Genomic DNA, 23,427 nt, shown 5'->3' with positions numbered 1-23,427 from the left:
TGAGATGTTAGGAAGTACATTACTATGAATGAGAAACTAAGATGGGGAGGGGGGGGCTGTCTGGACAAGAAAAGGTTTTCCTTCCAAACTTTTGTATTGTTGTCCAGCATAGATTGTAAGCTATTAACGATGCATTGAGCTGGTTTGGACTGAGAACTGTATGTGACCACTAGTGTTGTTTTGTTTGTGTAACAAGATATCCCTTGGTATCATTCTGTGGGTCTGCTGGCTAAAGCAGCAGAATGCAAATGAAATTCTGCTAGTGATCATACAAAGCAAACTCAGGTTGCACAACTTCTCCCACAGAGCTTGATTTGTGGAAAGCTAAAGAATCTGTTGGGAACCTGCTGATGGGAACGTTCTCCAATTGCCGCCAGGTATTGCCCAATAGGATGTATCATGCCAACAGCTTAGCCACAAGTATATATAATTGGACAAGCCAAATCTTTGAACAGCGCAATGCTGCTTGTCAATTATATTACTTTGGGGAGATGTTACTGAACTAATTCCTCTCTGACTTCATTGCTGGCAACTTGCCTTGAGCAACACAACACTAGTGGGGCAAAGTTAAATTGTAAACCATAAGTCGTACACACACACACTCATGCACACGATATATAAGGGCAAAGAGGACAGAGCAACAGAGGGTAGGGGAGAAGAAAAAGCTGATATGCAAAGCAAACTAACAGAGCTGCTCTTTATGCTAAGGAATGCAGTTGGTAACTTAGAAGGGTGCTTCATTGGAAGTAGATTTTGAAAGTTTGGGAAGGACCTTCTTGGTGCTAGATCTTCTAGATCTCAGTGCTAGGCTTAAATTGGTGTGAATACTACAGCCAGGATGTTAACAGAGTAGGTCGTGGGAACCATATAATTCCAGTTTTGGCCCTACACTGGCTCCTGGCCATTTAAGCTGTGATTTTATTATGAATGTTTTTAATCTGTTAGCTGCCTTGGTGGCCCTGATGAGGGGAGAAGGCAAGATATAAATCTTATCAATAAAAGGATGCTTTTGGAACAATAAGGGAGAAAAGGCATATGCTTCAGGATCCCCCCCTTCTTACGTAATACAGAAGATTGTTTCAGACATTTGATTTTTGTCAGTGTTTCAGTGGAAGAATCAAATAATTCTACTATGTGGACTGGTAGGTGAAAATTTAGGATCCCCATGTTAATCTGCCCCCAGAATAATTCATCCCTCACAGTTCTTAGACATTGTTGCTGTCAGTACGCTTTACCGACAGCTTTGGAAATTGTGTTATGGTTCTGTGGATCGGGTAGGCCCTGGCCTGTGCTTTGAGAATTGCCAAGGTACAGCATGATCATTTTGCTCAAGCAGAAGTTTCTTTCCTCTGCCTCTCGTTTCCCCCCCCCCAACCATTATAACAGCTTAATCATTATTTTTGGTGGAGGTTGCCTGGAGGTTGGCAACTGTAGTAGTATGACACTTGGTCACATCTAGTCTGCCAGCATCAGGAAGCTCGTCTCATAGACTAGCTTGTTCAGTCTTTTAAAATGTGGGGATCTATGTTGTCTATTTGGAACCTGCTCTAGGTAACATGACGGCACTTACTTGTTAATTCCTAATGTGAGCTTATAAAAACCTGTTAGAAACTTTTTTATTGGGAAGCTTCATGTTTGATTAGAGTTGGACTACAAGTCATGATGAGCTATGATATCTTTAATGGAATTATTTGATTATTTTTATTTTCTTGTTAACTCCTTTTTATTGTTTTTTTATAATTTTTTTTATTTTTAATTACTAACACTACAAAAAAGGAAAAAAGGAAACGGGGAAAGGGAAGAAACAACATATAAAAACACACACACTACATCTACAAGTATTGCATTCCCTTCATACTGCAATTATTTAAAGTTAAACTTTCTAATATGCTATTAGATTGGTAGATCTTATAAAATACGAACTACAGTCAGGATCAGGTCTTCTTCCCCCCACCCCCGCGTCTCGGTCGCAGCTCTCTCTGAACAGCTACAGTAGCTGCGCTCACTCCCTCCTCCCCATTCCCCCCTTCAGATTCTAAATCCTCTCCTTGCTGGAACTCTTGATGATTAAACACAAAGTCCCTCAGCTGTACTTCCGATGTTATCTTGTAGGCTTGGTCTTTATAACTGAACCAGATACCTTCCGGAAATAACCATTTGTATTTTATTTCACGCTTCCTCAGAAGAGCTGCAAACCTTTTATATTTAAATCTTCTTTTCCGAGCTAAAAATGGAACGTCCTTCAATATCTTAACCTTGTTACCCAGAAAGTCCAAGTCCACATTGTACGAATTATATAAGATGGTGTCCCAAGTCTTCTTAGATGAAAAATCGATAATAATCTCGCGAGGCAGCTGACGCTTCGTTGCATATTTTGAAGATGTCCGGCGGACTTCCAGAATATCACTTTTTAACTCTTCTTTAGTTGCCTTTGCGGATGACACCAAAAGTTCCAACACCAAATCCTTTAAGTTTTCACTCTCCTCCTCCTTCACATTCTGAAGACGCAATACCGTCTGAGCACGATCCACTTGTAACCCTATCAATTGATTCTCCAAAAGCTTTACTTCTTTGTTTGTTGCTTTCATGAGTACTGCGTTTTCCCGAGCAGACTGCTCTGCCCCAGATGCTGCGTCTTTAATGGTTTTCACTTCGTTCTCAACTGAGCCAACCCTTTGACCAATTTCATTTAGCTTATCAATAAAGGGCTTCATAGCTTTGACAACCGACCGTTTAACCACCTCTTCAAGAGACTCTCCCCTGCAAAGCAGCCGAAACAGATTTGCCCACAGCAGGGCTCTGCTTTTTCGTCGCCATCTTAGGGGGGGGGGGAGTCCGCCAACTAAGTTCCAAAACTCAATGAAGGAGAAGATACCCGAACCTTCTTAGCTTCAACTCCCACCAATCCTTCGCATACGCTTGGAATGACAGAAGGGATTAGCTACTTACAGGTTTTCACCTTAAATCTGCTTGTTGCCGTTCTCCATGGCCTGGCAGCACGCGATGTGCTGTGCAAGTCTGCCGGCCTCCATAGGAGCAAACGGGCAATTTACCCCCTGCATCAACTTCAGGGGGCTCTTCCCGCAGCGCTCCGGACCCTGACCCCCTCACTGGGAATCCTGGGGGTTAACCCTCGCAGGTCAACCACCCGGTCAGGCTGCTCGGGCGCTTCCTCCCGGACCTGCGGAGAGGAGCGTCCGACATGGCTGGGAAAACGAAAACGAATCCAACTCCTTTTTATTGTGTTGGTTGGCTTGTTTTTATTTTAATGATAAGCCATGTTGAGCAGATCTGGTGGCATAACATTTTCTGAATGAAATAAAGAAAGGCCCTCATTGCTTTATGCTATGCATACCATGTATTGTGTATTTAGGGAAAAATTCTTTCTGCTAAAATATAAACATATTGGGCAGACATCAAGGATTAAAAGAACCTATTGTAGGCCTGTTTTGCATAGGTCACACTGACATGCAAATCAACTACCTCTTAATAGTAATAGTTTGTTAACAAATGTATCTGTGCATCTGCCCTACAGGATTCTATCCTGATAACATCCCTTCGAGGTTAAATAGTCAGAGTTGCCCAAGGCCACTCAGATCTTCCTAGAGAGCTTGAGTTTGTACTTCTGTTTCACTCATCTAATGATAACTGCTGCTGCCCAGTGATTCTGTGCTCCCTTGTACAATCCAGTGTTGTTCATAAATAATAGTAATAGTCTTACATTCACTATGTCTTTGCGTAAATTCTAAGCCATATTGAGTTGTAATATGCAGATCTAGAATATGGAAGTTTATTCTGGATTAATTAATACACATAAAGGGACACACCCCTTTATTTTGCATATTTCTGCTTGCCACAAGTCAGCCTTTCCGTTTAGTTATTAAGAGCAGGGCTTTTTTTCAGTGGGAACACGGTGGAATGGAGTTCTGGCACCTCTTGAAAATGGTCCTTGGTGAAAATGGTCACATGGCTGGTGGCCCCGCCCCCTGAACTCCAGACAGAGGGCAATCTAAACTCCCCTCTGTCTGGAGATCAGGGGGCGGGGCCACCGGCCATGTGACCATTTTCACCAAGGACAATTTAAACTTTAAAAAACTCCCCCTTGTAACAGCTGACCCGAAGTGATGTCATTGTACAGTCCTGAGTTCCACCAATGAGTTCCACCACCTCTTTTCCCAGAAAAAAAGCCCTGATTAGGAGGGAAGCTGAACCCTTCCCACAACCCAGCTAGGCTGGGTTAAAAAAGTCTTTAAAGCCATGGAGCAGCGTGAGAAAAGGCAGGAGAATGTTCAGCTCTTCATATTCATGGGCATCTTTGTTGTAAAAAAAAATTAGCTCTCACCCTGCTCTACTTTAAATGCTGATGTGTCTGCACCCTCCCCCTCATGTCTACTTTGGCCCTTGATAATGCTCAAGAGTTATCTTTGAAGAGGGGTGGGTCTGTAGGTTGAAGGGCTTCAGCAAAGTGAAAGCAAGGTACTATACACCTCTTTTCTATTGGTTACTTAGCTGTAAAAATGAATATGCCTGAGACATTAATTGTACATTTCAGCAGAAACAGTTGGGATTTTCCTGGTTTGACTGGATGAGTTCAGTGATAAAGACTCGATCTTGTCAGCTGACTAAAGAGAAAATACTTTGTCCTTGCAGCATTGGGCTCTCAAGGGGGTTGGGTGTGGATAACCAAGCTATATTTGTCAGCTCAGAATCACCTCCACCCATTTGATAAATTGTTTTCATCTGCAGTGTTCTTTATCTTGGGAAACAGTTCTGCAGATTTTCCTATAGTTTCTCCCTTAGTGCTACACATTTTAAAAAAATTACAGAGAATCAATCCTCTGTACTTCTGCTTTGAGGACTCTCTCACACTCTTTCTGCCTTGTGTTAAACAAGAGTTGATTATTTTAAAGCAGCTGAATTAGGCTAAGAGCCTGAAGCTTTTTGTGCTGGACAAAGCACCCTTCCTCTTTTTCAATATTTTCCAATCTCTTGTACACTCTGGTGATCTGGAGAGAAACACAGAAATGACCAATCAGAGCCCTCGGAACATGATGAGGGAAGGGGAGGAGCAGAGGGGAAAGAGCCATTAACAGAGGTTTGAGCCAGAGAGGATTTAGAGGTTCCTTACGCAGGGGAGGGATCTTGCAGTCATTTGAGGTGAATGTGGACTGTTTAGTGTGATGGCCTGGTGTGGGTGTGCGCTAGTATATAGAATGGATCTCATATGTAGTCTTTCTGGGTGACTGGAAAGGTCTTGGGTCAGGCTGAGATGTTTGCATTTAAAAGGGCTCTAGTGGTCAACTGAAAGGTTAAGAAACCTTAGGGGAACTTGACAATTCTTGGCTAATTCTGCACTCTCCATGTTTCAATCTTTTTTAGTTTATAAAATAGTAAAGAGTCCAGTAGCACCTTTAAGACTAACCAACTTTATTGTAGCATAAGCTTTCGAGAACCACAGTTCTCTTTGTCAGATGCATGGAGGGTATGAAGAAACTGGCCAGAGATGTATAGGTGGTGAGGGGAGGGGACAGTAGATGCAAATCAATTGCAAAAGTCATGAAAGAGGTGGAGCGCACAATCCAGGCTGGGTGTGACCCCTCCTCATACATATACACATTCAATGGTATAAAGTTAGTCCTTTGCATCCTCATTTTGCCTCCCCCCCCGCAATGCACACACCAAACACACACTGTAAATAAACTTTCTTGTTGAATTCAATCTCTGTTCTCCTCCTTAGTTTTAAGGTTATAATTGGGTTTACCAAGGCAGGGGAAAGGAGCACCACAATTTACATCCAGGGTGGCTACAGGAAATAGTGCCAAGCAGTAACAGACTGGCAAGCCAGTACATAAGCATTGCTTTGGCTTGTTTCAGAGGTGTGCTTGTATTGTAATGGAGAAGTGTGATGTGGGCAGATCGTTCTCAATTAGAGGTGAGCACGAATCCAATTACAACCCCCCAAAAAACGCACGAACCAGGCCAGTTCATGGTTCGCGAACCATGGATTGTGGAAGCTCCTTTCTACGAACTTCCACAAACTGGTTAATGATTTGGGTTCATTTGGGTTGTATTGGGAAAGGGACAGTTTAAATGTCCCTTTACCAACTTTAAACTTTTCCTGCAGCTTGCAAGTGGCAGGGCCCTTTAAACAGCCCACAAACCCCAGCCCCCACCCCCCAGCCCCAGCCGCACACTTACCTTGAGGACTCCTGCGGCCCATGGCATCCTCCCCCTCCTGTGAGGGGCATCAAGGCTGTTTTCGGCCTCCTCCACCCCTGCGCAGGCCCGCAGAGAGACGGAGGAGGCCAAAAATGGTCTTGCCGCCCCTCAAATGGCCACTGAATGGCCAGGCCATTTTCGGCCTCCTCCATCCCTCTGTAGGCCTGTGCAGGGGCGGAGGAGGCCAGAAACGGCCTTCCTGCCCCTCACTGGAGGAGAGGGAGGATGCCGCCCTGCAGGGGAAGGTAAGTGTGGGGCTGGAGCTGGGGCAGGGGTGGGGGTTGGGGGTGGGAGTGGTGGGGGCTGGGGTTTGAGTAGTTTAAAAGGATCTGCTGCTTGCAAGGCAGGAAAGGGCCCTTTAAACTGTTAAAAGCCCCTTTCCCTGCCACTGCTAAGCAGCCAGAAAGGGGTATTTAAACCCCATGAACCACGAACTGATTCGTAACTGGCCCCAGTTCCGTGCCAGTTCATGGTTTTTGGTTCATCAAAACCAACAAACCATGAACCTCATGGTTTGGGGTTTTTTGGTTCATGCCCATGTCTATTCTCAATTAATCCCAGAATCAGTATGTATTACCAACACGAAGACAGTGACAATGGGCTGTTTGTGGGATTTCCTGCCAAAAATATTTTAGTGCTCGCTCCTACCACTCAAAACTGTCACACTCTTCTCCACTGTAGAGCAGAGCAGTGGTGGCCAACTTTTCTGACCAGTATACACTGTAACACATATACAACCTCACTCAGCACCCATACTAGATAGCAGACTGGAGTGTAAGCCTGACTCAGTATTTCATAAGCCCCTTTACTTCTCACTAGGTCTGCTACAGCCTCCCCCTCCCCACAGTCTGTGTATTTAAGATTACCAAAGTTAGGGAAAAGATCCAGACAGACAAGTTTTTAAAACTATTTTAGGTCTAACTGCTATCCTTCTGGACTGTTTCTGTATTAAGCGGGTGCTGTATTTGCAGTTCATACATAGGTAACTCTCATTGCAAGTGAATGTATTCAGCTTTGCAAAATCATTATCTTTATGATGAAAGAGACTGATGAATCAGGCTGGCTATAATTATGATAATACCAATAAGTCACAAAGCAGAAGGATTCAGATGCCAGCCTGTGCTAAGTTCAGTTTATGTGGCCGTACTTGTGTCATAATATCAGTAAATTATTTCTGTGCAAGACAGAAATGCCTGACCTGCGGAGAACAATAATGGTCAAGCAAAAATGACATGTAGAGGCACATGGCAGAGGAAGGCCCTTGTTGTACCACACTGGAATGCAAAGTCCCACCTCCTGCTTTCCTGAGGCATCACCATTGTGGCAGTTTGTGTGTGTGTGTGTGTGTAGACAGGCTACACTCACTTTCACTCTACGCCTGTACAATGGCAGTGGTATCAATGCATCTGGCAGGGGCTTTGCAGGAGCTGGAGGAGGCAGTGTGCATACTTTCACCTTTTTGCATGGAGCTGACTTGATTGCTGTCTACTGCAAAGCATTAGTAAATTCTCAGCCTTATGGGTTGGGCTGCGGTTGCACAACATCAACCAAGCCTTTTGGTCAAAGGTTTTCAGATAGGATTCCTCTTTAGTAACTGTGCCTGACTGATCCCCTCCGAGTGCTTCAATTCAAAACATACATTCTATGGTCTTTTGGCCCTTTCAGATACTGTGCTGTGTTTTAAATTTAATTATGTTGCTGACGACATTGGAATGAAAGTTAAAGGATTGAAAGTAGAACGCTGGAACTGTTGGTTAATACCTTGTAAATTATGTGGACTAGTAAGGAAACTGGAAGACAATCTTATACTTAAAAAAAAAAAGTCTGTGGATGAAATGGAGAAGTTAACCTTGTAGAAGACTGTATTTAGGAAGAATAGTGATTTTTCTAATGAAATAGAACACTAAAATCAATTTATGGATTTTCAGTTTGCATTACAATGAAAAAGGCTTTTAGATATTATATTTTTTTCTCTTCATGATATTCTTACAATGTATTAAAATAAGCAATTAGTGATTAATTGTTTTCAAATGTTGAGTATTCTCTCCAAACTGGAATGCTGAGTATTTATATTAACTAGTTTGAGTTGTACAATTTGTGCTTTTAAAAAATGTACTTCGATTGGGCTGAACTTGCAAATACAGGTTGTTTTCATTAAAAACCGCTGTAGTATAGAGAAGTATGGCAATCTGGGCAAAAAGTTCAATAGCAAGTAACTCCCCCTCCCATGTTAACTCTGAGGCGGAGAGATACTTGACCATCAAGGCAGCTGTACTGCAAAAAACTGAGCATGCTATGGTTTGTCAAAGAGGAACCTTTAATTCATTGTAAGCCATGCAAGTAGGCAGTCTTGTACTTGAGGACCTTGCCCTGTTAAATTTGTCTTGTGCCAGAATCCTAAGACATCTGGCTGAGTCAAAAATGAAGGAAACTTGGACCAAGGCCAGGCTTTCCAAGAATCCTTCTCCACAGAATTATTTGTTTGTGCATTGCCCTATCTCAAGTGTTTATACAGAGCCCTTTCTGGTCAAAGGGGGTGGGTGGGCGGGCAGTGCATAGCACAGGAAGGTCCTTTTCTATTCATGCTACACCAACAATTCAAGAGCAGCATGAAGACCCACGGCTAACTCCCATCTCCCATGGAGTGTCTACAGAGCTTGGAAGTGCAGAAACCTCTACATGGGTGGATAAATCAGAAGAACAAATAGTTCCAATACACACTCTGTCTCAATGCCCTTAGGGAACATCCCTTTTAAACAATTTAATGAGATGGCCATGTGAGTATCTAATGTCTGTAAGGGAGCTTTGTTTCTCCATATATATGATAATAGGAAAGCTTCTGCTTACCAGCCTTCTAACTATAATGGTTTTCTTTGGTTTGAGGAGGCTTTTTAGGGAGGAGTACACTGAACAGTAAGGCTATTATGCTGGTCCCCCTTTTTTAAAAAAAAAGGAATGAAGCAGAAAGAAGATGCAGGTCTTTCTCCTTGGACCTCTTTCCTGATCTTCCTTCCTTCCTGCTATAGTTTAACCTGAAGTGAAGAGATTGAGCAGAAGGTACAGCAGCTGAATCCCATCATTGTGCTTCCAACCTTCTAAAGCAGTTGGCAGGGGAGGCATCAACTCCTTAACATTACTCAACTAGTGTATTTTATAAGGCTAGAAATCTAAGCCCTATCTGTAGATGATGGGTATTGATAAGGCAGTACTTTTTAAACAGGTTTCCGGATGCAGAGAAACCTCACATTGTTCTGTGGTTAAACATTTTGAATAAATAAACACAAGCCCCGTGTTATGAATATGAAAGAGACTGCAGTGGATTTTAGCCATTGCAAGTTTTAACTAGCTGAAATTCATGACTGTCTCTGCAAATTTAAACTTGTCCTTATTACTGCTACTTCTGTATTCGCACAGAAGCATGGCCAGCCATTCTGAGAGTACTAGCAAGGAATTCGTCAGACCTTTGCTATGTTGTACCCCTCCATGTCAAAGGCTGTCATACATTGACTTTTAAAAATATAGGTTCTCTCCTCCAAACCCTTCTCCAACTGCTTTTAGAGGGAACTCTGTTGGTTTCCCCCCAAGAGTGTTAAAACTGCAAGCAGTTCATCAGAAGTGCTTAAATTAGTAATTGCTATTGGTGCTTCATACTGTGGGATTTTATTTTCATTTATTTATTGTCCACCTTTTTCATTGATACTCAAGGTGGATTACACAATGTGGGTCAGTACAATCAATTTCAAAAACATTTCAGTATACATGTAATAGGGTATATATGTGCAAATTTGAAAAGATTTAAAACCAGCAGAAATCCAATACAGAATTGAAGAAATGCTGAAAAACCCTATAGTGGATTGGAATGATACTTTTCCATATTGGTGTTTGTAGTAATGCTTCCCTCCTTTATTAGCTCAAGTCATAAATTTGACTAACTGTAGTTAGTCAAATCATGGTCTGCAGCTCATTTTAAACAATGGTTTCTTATTGTGGTTTTCTGGGGAACTGCAAAGCATGGCTTGTCCCTTCAAACACCTTGCCAAAACATAGTTTATCTACCATAACTGTGGTTTGGTGTGATGTCTGAATTGAGTCATTGTTCATAATACTTTGTGGGACTCCTGTTGTAGGACACACATGTATGTTATATAAGATGAGACTGTTTTGGTCTCTCATACACTGATAACCACTCCTTCAGTACTACCTTTTTGTAACTGGTTTGGAGGCATGTGTGTCCCTGTTCACTTCCCAAACTGACCTCTATATGGGGCTTCTGTTATTTTAATACTTTCTTTTTCCCTTCTAGCAACTTCAGTGTTCTCCATCTCCCTTCCTCAAGACAAATTCTTTCAACACACTCTGGTAATTGTCCAGTTCCAAATTTGTAAAGAATTAGGTAGGCATAGGTATCAGAACAGTGCCAGTGAAAGAACAGATCTGGGTGACTTTACAGCTACTGAACTGGGCAAGCAGGAAAGAAATAAGCCCCTATTCACCAACCTGGGAAGTATTTGAAATGTGTCTGCTGGAGGGAGGAGAAAGGAGCTGCTCTCAGGGAGCAGCAGCTGTGATACAGGGTTCTTAAACTTTTGAACAAGTGTACACAGTATTTTCAAACTGGAGAGCCAGTTTGGTGTAGTGGTTGAGAGCATGGGACTCTAATCTGGAGAACCGGGTTTGATTCCTCACTCCCCCACTTGAAGCCAGCTGGGTGACTTGGGGTCAGTTACAGCTTCTAGCTCTCTCAGCCCCACCCCCTTCACAGGGTGTTTTGTTGTAGGGATAATAATAGCATACTTTGTAAACTGCTCTGAGTGGGTGTTAAGTCATCCTGAAGGGTGGTATATAAATCGGTGGTTGTTGTTATTAAAAGGTACTTGAGGGGTTGTCTGTGGGTGATGAGTGGCAATGACCAGCAGTCAGCTTGTTGCATATTTGAACCTCATCCCCAAAATGTGTGCTCTTTTGTACTTTTTCATTTATATCTTGCTAAGATTTCTCTCCTTAGAAGCACTGCTGGACTCTGCAACAGGTAACCTGGCCAAATCTTCCGATCAGTGGTGCATTTCTCTATAAAGTAGTGGTGGAAAGGCAACTTTGCTGCAGGGGTGAAAATAAGTTTAGCAAAAGCAAAGCTGCAGGAAATTAGAACAAATGTGGAACTTGTGAAAACAGGAAGGCTATAACCTAAAACAGGTTGCCAAACGATGCAGAGAGGGCAGCCTATGAGTCATGATAAGCTTATAGGAAGACTGCTGAAATTATGACTGGAACAAGATAAACAAAACCTTGAAGGGGTAGAAGGATGGTCAGACTATGGGAGAAATTAGTGAAAACTTTGGCTATAGTTCTTCTGTGGAACAGGTTGGTGCCTGTCATCTGCTTTCCTTCATGGAACTTCATGAGACTTCTGTTCACAAAGCTCCTCAGATTTCATGTGCTGAGTTTTGGTGTCTGAAGCCAGGGCAGCCACACAGTTCCTTGTTGCCTCCATACCTTGTTTGGCTCTTTGGAATTGTCCAACTGGAAATATGGTCAAACTCATAGAGGCAAAAAGTGAATTGTGTGCTATTCTATGCAGCCTCTGAGCTCTGTGAAATCTTTGCTGTCATGTGTGTCAGAATTTGGGATCTTTTTCAAGGAAACTCCTTTTCTTCTTAATTCCCATCCCCTGGGAATACATTGGTGATTTAACTCATCGCTGTTCCTTTTTTTACCTCATACTCTGTAGCAGGGACAGCACTGATTTTATTGAAGGTGGCATTTCTGACAGGGTCCCAATTTCAGGGTTTCCTTCTCTTTCATGTTCCACTAAAGGTCTCTATCTCTCATACTACTTATATGTACTTATAGGGCCATACTGACAAGCAATTCCTCAGTGTAGTTTTTGTGCTTTCAGAAATTTTGAATTATAATTTACTTGTCCTCAATTTTCAAGCTTGCATTAACATTCATAATAAATTCATTCCAGACTAAAGAACATTGATGTTTGTGAAAATTCTGTATTTGTTAATCCGCAAGAGAAAGCAGAAGAGAACTACTTTTTGATTAAAATGACAGCTGTAACTAATTACATTCTAATTAAACAGAGGGGGTACAAAAGTTGATTTAAGTTTCATGTGTGAGAATGCAGACTTAGAATTTGGCAGACTGGGGGCAGGGGGGAAGTAGGAGCCTTTTCTTTCAGGTGTGAACTCAGGGTAGAAAGTGAGAGGGAAACCATTAATCAGTTGAATGTGCATTTTGGCCAGTAGACTTTTTACACTCCTGTTGTGTTGATTTAAGACTACCATGTATATTGGCCTAGAATAGCAAACAAAGCTGGAATGTCCCTGCCCTTTGCTCAAAGATGGAGCCACTCCAAGTGAGCTACATGTTCCAAAAAACGAGCAGCATCTGAGTCTGTCCAGCCTTTTGCTTTCAGGCAAATCTTGTCTGTTGCTACTATTTCTTTTCTGTTAGTCAAATACTCAAATATTTTTATAGACCAAATTGACCTTGGCTGGAAGGAAAGTGGCTCTGGTGATTTATTAGTATGGTTCTTTTGCCTTAAGTCTTGGGAGACTATAAGAAGTTGAAGGATTTCCCCAAAACAGAGCTTCTAGACTTAGCCAAGCTACAAGTAATGCCTTACACAGGTTGGACACTTGTCAGCTTCCCTCATGTTTTGATGGGAAATGTAGGCATCTAGTTTTACAGCTTGGCTCTCCATTACAGCTGCAAGACCAGGATGCCTACATTTCCCATCAAAACTTGAGGGAAGCTGACAAGTGTCCAACATGTGTCAGGCGTCACTTGTAGCTTGGCTCTCAGAGAGGATGTATGTGGGAAAGGAGGGAAGAGTGATGGTGGTTGTGGGTTTTTCTGGGCTGTATAGCCGTGGTCTTGGCATTGTAGTTCCTGACGTTTCGCCAGCAGCTGTGGCTGGCATCTTCAGAGGTGTAGCACCAAAAGACAGAGATCTCTCAGTGTCACAGTCTCTCAGTGTGATACTGAGAGATCTCTGTCTTTTGGTGCTACACCTCTGAAGATGCTAGCCACAGCTGCTGGCGAAACGTCAGGAACTACAATGCCAAGACCACGGCAATACAGCCCGGAAAACCCACAACAACCATCGTTCTCCGGCCATGAAAGCCTTCGACAATACAAGGAGGGAAGAGGCTTACATACTATGGCTGCACGTTTGTTTGTTTGTTTGTTTGTTTGTTTGTTTGTTTGTTTGTTTGTTTGTTTGTTTGTTTGTTTGTTTGTAGTTCGCCTTTCTCACTGAGAGCTAAGCTACAAGAGACAAATTACACATGAAGGAACATGTGAAGGGAGTTGCAGTGTTAGCCAGGAAGCTGAGTTTTAAAAGAGATCGGAAGGCTTTCTCAATTTCCCCTCTCTACAGAGCCAGGGAAGGTTTGTTTATTTCACCTCTTAGAAGAGGAGGTGAAACTGGCAGAGCCTTGGGAGGCAAAGAGAAAATTAACAAACCCTCTGAGCAGGGATCTCCCTGGCTCTGTAGAGAGGGGAAATTGACAAAGCCTTCCGATCTCTTTTAAAACTCAGCTTTCCGGCTAACATTGTGACTCTCTTCATGTGCTCCTCCTCGTGTAATTCGTCTCTTGTAGCTTGGCTCTGAGACTCAAGGCGGATTACACGGTGTGAGATTAGTACAGTCAATATCAGGAACATTTCCATAAACAATGCCATAGGGTAAATAGATACAAGTTCACCAAGACATTAGCAGGAATCCGGTATAACATAGTGGTAAGGTCGATGTTTCCTAACTCATTAGTGGATCATCTGAGATCCCCTGTCTACAATACTAACCTCCTATCTGAGTAAAAGGCCTTTTTGAATAATTGAGTCCTGCATCATTTGTGGAAAGCCAGGAGACCGTGGGCTCTCCTGACCTCCTGAGGCAGGTCATTCCACAAGTATTTGACATTTCAAGCAGTAGCCAAAACATGTGTAAAAAAACCTTGCAGCTTGACTAACTATTGGAACTCGGAAATGAAGAGGAGGGTTTTAAAATTTGAAAATATCCATTCTTTGTTTATATTTGTTCCTAGGCTACTACTAGGAATTTGGTAGTGACATATTGTGAAAATAATGCTGACCCTTAATAGAAGACTGTGGATGTAGTTGTTATGGGGCGGGGAGTGGAGGGGGTCTGAGGCTAGGACTGGGGAGACCTAGATTCACTAGGTGACTTTGAGCCAGTTATTCTCTTCTCAGCCAAATGTACACAATAGGGTTATAAGGGTAAAATGAAGGACAGGAGAACCTTGTATGCTGTCTTGGGCTGCTTGGATGAAGGATGAGGTGAAATGTAATACGAGTGGATCTTCTGTCTCCACCTCTCTGTGCTCCAGCATGCCTATTGATAGTCCTCTGTGGCATTCCCAAAGCTCAACTTGTTGGCTTTTCCTGGCAAAGCCTTTCTCTGTGCATACATAGTATCTTGTAAGGTTACAAAACAGACTTGTTAATCTTTGTTGCTGTCATCTATCTTGGAGCCCATCTGAATGAACCCAGTCCCCTTCTGGCTATGCATTGAAGCAGGGCCTCTTTTCTCAGAAGCTTGAAGTTCACTCTGTCAGTCCCCTCTCTAGAGAGTTTTTGGCACTGCCAAGCTAGCTAGTGGGCTTGTGTAAATGAAATAACAGAAGTCTTTTACGCAGAAGTGTAGCTTTTTACGTGTTTGGCAAGAGCTCCTTTCCACAGGACTCAAAGGTTAAATAGTTGAGGGGAGGAGTTATTCCTTTCCCTTCTCTCTCTCTCTCTCTCTCTCTCTCTCATACACACATACACACCGTACAACTCAATTATTACAGCTAAGTTTTCTTATATATGTATCTGGGGAATTGAGGATATGCTAGTGATTTGCTATCATGCTATTTTTGCGTGCCCAAATAATCCCATCACATCTGCCCCCAGGAAATACAATAACAGGACCCAATGGCGTCAACTACACTATCTCTGGCTCTTACAGCTGCTCATCCTCCAGTGTGATGTATGCCCTTATGTGCCAACAATGTCCATCTGCTCTGTACATTGGACAAACCAGCCAACCTCCGCAAAAGAATAAATGGACACAAATCTGACATTAGAAATGGCAACGTCCAGAAACCAGTGGGAGAACACTTCAATCTATCAGGACATTCCATCAAGGACTTAAAGGTCACTGTAGTTCAACATAAACCTTTCAAAAATAGAATCCAATGGGAAGCTGCTGAACTGGAATTCATATGTAAATTTGACTCAGTCAGGCTTGGATTGAATAGGGACTATGAATGGTTATCTCATTATCAGAAGTAACTGATTTCATTATGAGAAGCAAACGGATCCCATTATCAGAAGCTACTGATTGCATCTACTCCCCCCTCCCCTCTCCCACCTATATATCTGACCAGTTTCTTCTTACCCTCCATGCATCTGAAGAAGAGAACTGTGATTCTCGAAAGCTTATGCTACGGTAAAGTTGGTTAGTCTTAAAGGTGCTACTGGACTCTTCTATTTTCCATCACAAGTTACTAGATTTATGACATCAGAGTCCTCTGATTATATGGACTGTGACCAAAAGGGGAGGGGAATCCAATTGAATGGACTGCAGACAGTCCTAGAGACTTATTTTTCTGTCAGTAAGTCCAGTATAGCAAAAGCAAGGGCACCTTCATATTTGTGCTCTAGGAATGTAAAGACTGATAGGCTCCTGGGATAAATTCTCTATTTAGCATAACTGAATGATAATGTGAGCTATTTTAATGAGTGTTGGGGTTGGTTAATGAGAATTAATCTGGAATGAAGATATTTGTGATACAATCAGGTCTCTTAATTAATTAGATTTTAAACTGCTGTAAATATTTACAGTGAGCAGCATTTTCCCCTTTGCAATCAGGAGGAAAGGTAGTCCAGCAAACAAAAAAGTACTACTTAATGAGCCTGATGGTGGTTTGTCTTTTCAAACAAACATACAGCTCTGTTACAATATTATTTTATGCACTGCCTTTCTGTGACCCCAGTTCTCAGCAGTTACGTTGGGCATGATGAATAAACAGGAGTGGGGTAGGGGCTTTGACTGTCAATCTACCTCACTTTTACTAACAGTACCTTATTTTAACCCTTGTTGTGACCTCTTCACACTGCCTCCCTACATGAATCTCTCATCCCAGGTACAGGGCTACAGGCAGGTAAGGCCATCACAATTCTCTACCTGTCTCATCTTTCTTTAATAGGTAGAGAGCCCTGGCTGCTTTCCAAAACATTTGGTCTCCTCTTCCCCAGAGATGTCAGGACAGAGCCGCCCAGTTCTCTTTAATTTCCCTTATGTGACATAATGTACTTAATTAGCTTCATTGGCCGTGGCCAGAAAGGTTTGTGTGTGTCTGTGTTATTTCTCTGTGACTCTCAACATCTAGTCAACAGGGTTTAAACAAAGAAAAGGAATTAACTTTTATTTGAACCTTAAACAACATTTGGATAACTTAAACAGAGCTACATTGTTCCTAATATTTGAACTTATGATCCCAGATCATTCCAGGAGTCAACAAATATTGGTATTAGTTCCCAGAAGTGAGCTTTTCACTCATGCTGCTACTTTCACCAGGTCCAAAATCCTTCCCTTCTAAACTCCACTCTTCCACTTCTCTAATGGCTGTTATCTGTTTTCAACTGCCAGCCTTGTCCCAACATTTCATTAGCTCCCATTTTTGGCTTCTGGGAGTCAGAACGAGACTAGTCCATCACAACCCTTGAATAGATTCTTGGAATTTTTAAGTGACTGTCTTAGTATCTGATGAGATTTTTGAAAGCTCATACCCTGGAAATCTAGTTGTGCTTCTGGGCCTGAATCTCACACTTCTGCTACAGACCAACATGGGCTACTCACCGGAAACTATCATATCATTTGTGTCACTTTCTCACCTGCCCTCCCAGTTTTGACAGCTAAAGCTTATGAGGGTAGCAGTTAAGCACGCAACCCCTAACAAGTTGTACTGGGTAGCAGTTAGGCACACAAGCCCTAACAAGTTGTATTGGGTTAATTTTGTTGTTGTTGAGGTCCTGTGGTTGGAATCTACCAGCTTCCCTACCCTGCCCAACTGTTTTCTTTTAGCAAGTCTTTCTGGCCAGATGCCCCAAAGGAAGTGGGGGAAAATGGGCATCTCCTTGTTTTTGTACTAGGACAAGCTTCTGGCCCACTCCAGTTTACTGTACTGTACTGTTCAGTTTTTCTTCCTGCAAATGTTTGCTTCTGGAGGTGCATGACAATGAACAGTGGAATTATCACAAATAGGGAATTGGTCTTCTTTCATGAGGATTTTTTTAATTAAGGAATTGATAGTAGCATCAGTTTCTTAAAAGGGATGGGAAATGGAGTTCCCCTGGGCTAATACACATGGTAAAGTCTCCTGTACCATGAGTTTTGTCAGAAGGGAAGGCTTGTGAGCTCTTAACTGTGAGTTTAGGAAACTAACTTATATCAGACATTTATCAGGACACTCTTATGCAGAGATAAGGGATCATGGAACATCATTGATTACAACTGGCATAGTGAGATCCCAGAGACACACAACCAGTTCAGATGCTCTAAAATCCTTCAGGAATCCTCACTTGGCCAGCCTACCTCACAGAGTTGTTGTAAATTTAAAATGGGGGGAGAGAATCTATGTAATCAATCGTGAACTCCTTGGAGGCTGGGATAAAAAACCATAATCAAAATAGATAGCGAATGTTCGGGTTCTTGGCTCAATAAAGAATATGTCAAACTGTATAGGATCAAGTTTCAAGAAGTAAAATGGTATTAAGATAAGAGTACCTTATGATGACTATTTTATTAAGCTGAATCTTGTGCTCAGATACATTCAATGTACAATTTTTAAAACCACTGATAAAATAATAGAAGCATTAAACAAATTAAATTTACAATATTTTAACCTTGAATCAAGTTTTGTGATTAGCAAGAGGGATTGCATAAAGAATGGCAATGACTGATCACAAGGAAAAGGGCAAAAGGTAGTGGCCATACTGAAATGTCTTGGCTAAGACATGGTTTGGTCATCTGGGCTGTGCCTAAGGCTTCCCTACTTGTAGCTTCTGATTCTAATTTGGTGACACATAATAGTTTACAGAAACTATAGTGTGCCCAATGTGGATGTCATAGCAAACTATAGTTACCACAAACAAGGAAATAAGGGAGAGGATCAAATTGTTGGGAAGGAAAAAATGCAGAGGAAACATGCAAGCTTACAACATAGCTTGGGCATTGTGTCTGAACTGAGTCAATGGCAGGATTCCCTCTATTCCTTCACAAAAGTAAATTGACTACTCATCTGATGTAACAACTACAGTTCTGAAGTAATAAATGGTACATGCGTGAAGAGATAATATGGAGAACTTTCAGTGTGCTGAAAGACTTGTAAATTATTGTAAACTCCTGTATGTCTGTTCTTAATAAAACTGGGTTTGTCAGCTTTGTTCCAAATCAGTAAATCCGTATGTGGTTTATTGAGTTTCTAACTTGCCTGCTTGGAAAGCTGTGGCTTATATAATGAGGCACAATGCTGGCTTAGAAACAAAATTTCATGGAGGCCTTACTATGCCAGGGGTCAAGGGGAACACACACAGTTTTATCATGGGTAGGCATTTCTTTCAACTGTGTTCTAAGTAGGTTTTAGGAGGCATCCATTTGCCCACTAAAATGCTTAGCTAAAAATTAATGAAATATAATGGCTGTGGATGGTACTACAATTGTTTTTCAGACTTTCATGAGAAAATTTACTGCTGATAATATACTCTCACCCACAATACAAGAGAGACAATACAAAATGTACAGTTGGTATTATTATTGTTTTGCTACTTTTTAATGGGTAGAGATCTTTGTATAAACTTAAAAATAAAATAGATCACTAAATGCAGTAAGCACAGCAAGCAACTATGAGGGATTTACCTTCATGTCATGTAAGAAGAAAATTTAGGTTAAGGTAATTATGCTAATGGTTAGGATTTTTGCATAGGCTGATATATTTAAATTGAGCCAGGAGATAAAAAGTGTGTGAATTCACAATGCCTTGGAAGTATTAGTCCTATATCAATGTTGTCTACCTTGAACGACTCAAAGGTTAAGGATGATCTTTAAAAAGCTACCATTTAAGAGGTGGCTTCATGAGAGTTGTGTTTTGAATGCCTTACCTAATGAATCAAAGGGCTGCATCATAGATTGTCCTTAGCACTAGACTGTTTTGTATATACTAAAAACTTGTCACAAATGTATCCACAGGGAATTCCTGAGTGATTGCAACTTCCTGTGGTGTGTAAGGCATTTGAGCAAACCATGTATTTTCTTCATATAGTGTGTATGAAGTGACCTTGCTTGCTCACGCGCATCTTGTGGTATAAAAGTAATTACCAGACTGTGAGGTTAAGGCTACTGTAGAATGCGGCAATAGGGTTTGTAGACAACATAGTAAACAAGTAGCCCTGGGTTTAACTAATCTTCCAACAATTATTCATCTCATCTTCACAAGCCTTTCAAATATCACTACCATTTGTTGATTCTAGAGATTATTGAATTAGTGTCTAGCATTTAAATTCTCTCATTATAGTTTATAAGCTTTCTTTATACTGATGTATATATTAGGGTAAGGATGGTTAAAGCTGACCAGCACAGAATGGCATGCAGCAGAATCTCTTTAACTGGCATTGGTTTCTGTGTTGTAGGTGAGGCTGGTGCGAATATCATTTATGTCTCTAAAGAAGCTCGGAAGAGATTTCTTGGCCCTCTACACCCATCCTTCAACCTGGTGAAAATCATCCGTACTTGCCTATACAAAACCTTGCCAGAAAATGGGCATGAGTTGGCCAGTGGGCGCCTGGGCATCTCACTGACGCGGGTCTCAGATGGAGAGAATGTCATATTATCGGAGTTCAGCTCTAAGGAGGAACTTATTCAGGCAAGTACTAACAAATTGTCTGCTTACTGGCTTTGCACATGGAGCTGTATATTCCCACCAGTCAGGAACTAGGGAGCTTGACTGGCTGTATTTTCACTACAAACACTGTCCTGTAACTGTGACTTTGTCTATCATACTCTTTACCTGATGTTCTTGATACACAAGTCCTCCACTTCATACTGCTCAGGTTTTCTGTAGACATTTTCTTAGTATGTTTTTTCCCCTTATCTTTGTCCCAGGCATGTGTTTGCAGCACTTTCATCCCTGTGTACTGTGGCTTGATACCTCCAAGTCTTCAAGGAGTGGTAAGTAGGGGGTAGGCTTACAGATTGTGCATAGCATGTTTGGGGTCCTTCATAAAGTATACAGTGCATCAAGGAGAGGGAAGTAGCAAAGTTATAATGAAGGAAGGAGAAGGCATTGGTTTGAAAAGAAATGTCATATTTGTTCTGGAGAAGAACAGACATCAAAATGATGAGCCACTGACAGTAATACGTTCTGGGGTATGGTTAGAGGAGACAATACAGGAAATGTGGCTGAAGAGAAGTAGGAATGGGCCTGGCAAGTGCCTGCATGGGAGACCTCCTAAGAATCCCATGAAAAAATGAAATGGAATATAAATGAAATAAATAAATGGCTTAGAATCTGGTTTAGAATTTTTATTTCATTTCATTAAAACAAAGCACTTCTTAGTGAAATTTTTGAAAACAAGTGCTGAAATTCTAATGTAGTACTGCTACCAGACCAGATTGAATTTCTTTTTTCCATGCTCACCTGTTGAAATTTGTATTAATAATATTGTACTTTTCTTGTTATTTGCTATGGCTGTGCTGAAGCAATAAAGTATTGATTGATTGATTGATTTAAAAGAAATGAATGTGCCACTATGATGTCTTGGGTTATGAAAGCTAAAGATTGTTTTCTTGCGCAACCTGTACTCTGAACAAAAGGCTACAGTTAGGCCTGAATATGGAGAAACAAAATGGTTACCAATTGGCAAAGGTGTCAGAAAAGGAAGTATTTTATCTCTCTGTCCAACCTATATGGAGAATCTATTGTAAGGAAAGATGGAGTGAAAATCAGTGGATTAACAATTTGAGATATGCAGATAACATTTCTGGCAGAAAATAATGAAGACTTGAAATGCCTACTGAGAAAGGTTAAAAGAGAAAGTGCCAAAACAGGATTGCTGCTGAACATCAAAAAGACAAAAGTCATGACTGCTGAGGAATTACTGTTTGGAGGTTGACATTAAAGATAATTTAAATAGTTAAAGGTTAAATCAGAAGAAAGTTGAGACTTGGAAGAACTAGAAGGAACTTGGAAGAGCCATGAAGGAACTAGAAACGATTCTCAAGTGCAGGGCCCGGATCTACGGTTGCTGGTGCCCAGGGCAACTGAAGACTGGCCACTCGCATGCACGTGCAGCACACGCACACTCCCGGTGCTGCGTGATGACATCACTTCCGTGACGTCATCACGCAGGGCAGCGTGTGCTGTCTGCAGCAAGCCAGCTGTCCCGGCGCGCCGCAGAGCTGGCGGCGGCAGTGCAAATGGCTGGGAGGCTGCCTGTGCCATTTGTCTGCCCCGCAGAGCAGGGAGCGGCTGGCTTGCTGCATGCCCCCTGTCCTGCGGGGCAGGTGAATGGCGCAGGCGGCTTCCCAGCCATCCGCACTGCCTTTCGCCCGCCCTGCAGCACTCCTGGGGCTGGCAGCTGCGCCCAGCGCCCCTCTTTGGCGGCACTGGGGGCAGACTATCCCCCTGCCCCTCCCCCGTTGATCCAGCCCTGCTCAAGTGTAAGCTGGAGATCAAGATTAAGGTAATTTCTACTATGTTATTTCTCAATACTATGTATGGATGTGAAAGTTGGGCAATGAAGAAAGCTAACAGGAAGCAAGTTGATTTGTTTGAAATGAGGTGCTGGAGGAGAATTTTATAGATACCATGAACAGCCTGACAGACAAGTTAGTGGGTTCTAGATCAGATCAAGCCTGAATTCTCCCTAGAAGTTTAAATGATTAAACTGTGAGGCTATCGTACTTTGATCCCATCGCTGAAGATAAGACACACTGGAAAAGACAGTAATGCTAAGAAAGTTAGAAGGCAATAGAAAAAGAGGGCAACTCAAAATGAGATGGCTTGACTCAATAAACAAAGCTACAGCCTTTAGTTTGCAAGACCTTAGTAAGGATGTCAATGATAGGATGTTTTTGGAGGTCATTAATTCATAGGGCTGCCATAAGCCAGAAGTGACTTGACAGCATAGAACACACATGCTACACCTGTTCATAGGTGCCTAAGGGCATCTGGATTGAAGCCTTCTCCTTTCCAGGCAGCAAGAAAGGTTTTGTAATGGAAATTATCTCAGTCTAGTATAAAGAGTGGAGAAGAATTCAGGCAATAGGGCTGATGTAACTAGGAAGGCGGTAGTATCCATTGCCTCCTGCCTATCTGTAATTGCAGTGGCTCCTGTTGCACTGCCAATATAAAAATCTGGTTTGCTTTTACGGTAGCTGCCATACAGTCAAGTCAGGAATGTGTGAGAGAGGAGCTGATGCCTGGCTCATCAGTATCCACCATCTCTGGGTCACCTGTGGTTGTAGTGTCTTTTTCAGCATATGCTGTTGCTTTCTGTCATTATGATTGTAAGGATCACATGGCGATACATGTCACCATCATATGGAGATGATGACCTGGGCTATGAAGGTAAAGATGATTGTGGATTGCTGTGTCCACTTCCTCTTCATTTTCCTGTTTCATGTGGTGTGTTATGTGCCGTCAAGTCGCCTCCGACCTATGGTGAACCTATGAAGGAAAGACCTCCAAAGCATCCTATCATTAACAGATTTGCTCAGATCTTGCAAACTGGAGGACGTGGCTTCTTTTATTGAGTCAAGCCATCTTGTTTTAAGTCTTCCTTTTTTCCTACTGCCTTCTGCTTTTCCTAGCATTATCGACTTTTTTTCAGATAATTTTGTCTTCTCATGAGGCGATTAAAGTACGATAGCCTTAGTTTTGTTATTTTAGTTTCTAGGGAGAATTCAGGCTTGATTTAATCTAGGACCCACTTATTTGTCTTTTTTGCTGTCCATGGTATCCACAGAACTCTCCTCCAGCAGCACATTTCAGATGAATCAATTTTCTTCCTGTCAGCTTTCTTCACCGTCCAACTTTCACATCCATACATAGTAATGGGGAATACCATCATTTGGATTATCTTGCTCTTGGTTCTCAGAGAGACATCTTTAAGGATCTTATCTAGCTCCCTCACAGC

General features: G+C 42.0%; 1 protein-coding gene across 2 annotated transcripts in view; it reads left to right on the top strand.

The window, feature by feature from the left end:
• PNPLA2 (patatin like phospholipase domain containing 2) overlaps window positions 1-23,427 on the top strand; it is a 55,192-nt gene that overhangs the window by 13,919 nt on the left and 17,846 nt on the right. For both annotated transcript variants that reach the window (XM_054970839.1, XM_054970838.1), the window contains exons 2-3: window positions 19,921-20,153; window positions 20,393-20,458. In XM_054970839.1, coding sequence (XP_054826814.1) covers window positions 19,921-20,153; window positions 20,393-20,458 — 299 coding nt within the window. The remainder of the gene's footprint in view (window positions 1-19,920; window positions 20,154-20,392; window positions 20,459-23,427) is intronic.

Source organism: Eublepharis macularius, chromosome 2 (assembly GCF_028583425.1).
Source record: "Eublepharis macularius isolate TG4126 chromosome 2, MPM_Emac_v1.0, whole genome shotgun sequence".
In the NCBI taxonomy this organism is placed as follows: Eukaryota; Metazoa; Chordata; class Lepidosauria; order Squamata; family Eublepharidae; genus Eublepharis; species Eublepharis macularius.
This window is presented reverse-complemented; position numbering and strand designations above follow the sequence as displayed.